Here is a 2,015-nt window from a genome sequence, read left to right as displayed (position 1 = left end):
TTGCAGCCAGTTGCTTCGAGTCGGCTCGCAAACCTACATAAGCCCCCCTTTAACATCAACTTTTTCCCTGTAGACCGTTGACAAAAGTTACAAAAGAGGAAATTTGCTAGGGTTTTCATTCTCTTTCTTTCTCTTGTAACTTTACTGTGTTCCTGTTAACGGTCTATGAGACGATATTAATTTTAAGACTAATGTTAAGACTAATGTTAAGACTAATGTTAAGACTAATGTTAAGACTAATGTTAAGACTAATGTTAAGACTAATGTTGAGACTAATGTTAAGACTAATGTTAAGACTAATGCTAAGACTAATGCTAAGACTAATGTTAAGACTAATGTTAAGACTAATGTTGAGACTAATGTTAAGACTAATTTTGTTTCTGACAAAGGGCCCCAGGGTTTGTCATCAGGTACCAACCTATGAAAAGACTTTTGGAGCCACCAACTATCTGCACACACTTGAGCGCTGACAGGGTCTCAGACATCACCGGACTCTTGATCTTCGATCCCTTCAGTCCACCCAGCTGGTCCTTGTCATTCAAACCCCACACGAACGCCTTCGTCTGAATATCTCGCTTCCCTGTTAAACAGAAACAACCCGAAAAGTTTGGTAAATCTATAAAAAAACAACTGAGGGTGGTCTCATGAATCACCTGGTTAGATTCCCGCGTGTGTTACAAACTTCTTAGCCATGCTGGAGAAGGGGTACTGAGGGCAACTCAATCAATTTTTTTCTATAAAACAATCAATAAATCCAGTACTCAAGTAATCATTGTTGGAGAAATTTGCACACAGGCAAGTGAAAGACGTGATGACAAGAACTGTAAATATTAACTGCAAACAGTATCCAACTAGTGACAACAGTCCACTACGGTGGCCCAGATGGCTATTAGATCCCCAGCTATCATATCCCTGGCTATCAGAGAAAAAAGTAACCAAAAGGGAAGAGTTAGTGATGATCACATCCGCAGCCTTTAGTGAAGAATAAAACACTCAATTGGGCCAACACACTCCAACAACAGCGGTTTATGCAGTGTCCCCTCTCTCTCGCACCCGTCCCACTCTTGCAGTGAGCGTCGAGTGATACCTTCAGCTATTCCCAGCTTCTTCGCCTTCCTGCACGCCGGGTCCGGCTCCCCATCCTCGTCCTCCGACGCGAGGATGGAGAAGGACGACGCGAGGTCGCTGTCGTCGCCGCGGATACGGCCGATGATTGACAGCCCGTGAACCTTGCAGTCGATGCCGTTACTCTTGCACTGTTTGATGGCAATCTCCACGTAGCGACAATACTGTAACGAACAAACATGCAACGATGCGTGGCATGACACCAGATAACACAGCAACCTAACGACTGCAATGCTTAATGGCAATCTCCACGTAGCGACAATACTGTAACGAGCGAGCGAGCGTGTGAGCAACGATACGTAGCGTGGCAGCATAAAACAGCACATCGATTCTATATGATAATCGTAGCAATAATACTGCAATGAATACATGCAACGATGTGCAGAGCAGCAGCACAAAACACGTCAACCTAATGCATCTCAAACATGCGCGAGGCGTGGTTCATAACATAACTTTATTTAACATTGACGAGGTAAAGCAAAGTAAAGTAAGCAATTAGATACTCCCAAGTTATCTCTGAGGATGGAATTAACCTGTGCCTCTCTATACAATACCTCGTTCAAATCACACAGTAGGCTGGGTTCGTCTGGCTGCAGGTTGATCTTTCTGAGTTCGTCCGGCTGGAGAATAATCTTCCTCTGCTCCTTCATGAGGCTGATGGAATCGCCGGCACTGACGACGACCTGTGCTGGGGCGTAGCTCGCATCCGAAGCCAACACATGCATCTTCAACCGGTAGATCAACACGTCCGGCTGCATCTCCAACCTTATCCAGTGCTGCGGAGAGAAGGAGGGGTGAGAGAGAGAGAGAGAGAGAGAGAGAGAGAGAGAGAGAGAGAGAGAGAGAGAGAGAGAGAGAGAGAGAGAGAGAGAGAGAGAGAGAGAGAGAGA

At 45.4% G+C, this 2,015-nt stretch overlaps 1 protein-coding gene across 1 annotated transcript in view; it reads right to left on the bottom strand.

Moving 5' to 3' along the window:
- LOC106817898 (E3 ubiquitin-protein ligase HERC2-like) overlaps positions 1-2,015 on the bottom strand; it is a 25,666-nt gene that overhangs the window by 5,498 nt on the left and 18,153 nt on the right. The window contains exons 12-14 of the mRNA XM_014822609.1: positions 1,680-1,909; positions 1,088-1,289; positions 419-571 (exon numbers count right to left, since the gene is read on the bottom strand). Coding sequence (XP_014678095.1) covers positions 419-571; positions 1,088-1,289; positions 1,680-1,909 — 585 coding nt within the window. The remainder of the gene's footprint in view (positions 1-418; positions 572-1,087; positions 1,290-1,679; positions 1,910-2,015) is intronic.

This window comes from Priapulus caudatus, unplaced genomic scaffold (assembly GCF_000485595.1).
Source record: "Priapulus caudatus unplaced genomic scaffold, Priapulus_caudatus-5.0.1 Scaffold1916, whole genome shotgun sequence".
Classification (NCBI taxonomy): domain Eukaryota; kingdom Metazoa; phylum Priapulida; class Priapulimorpha; order Priapulimorphida; family Priapulidae; genus Priapulus; species Priapulus caudatus.
This window is presented reverse-complemented; position numbering and strand designations above follow the sequence as displayed.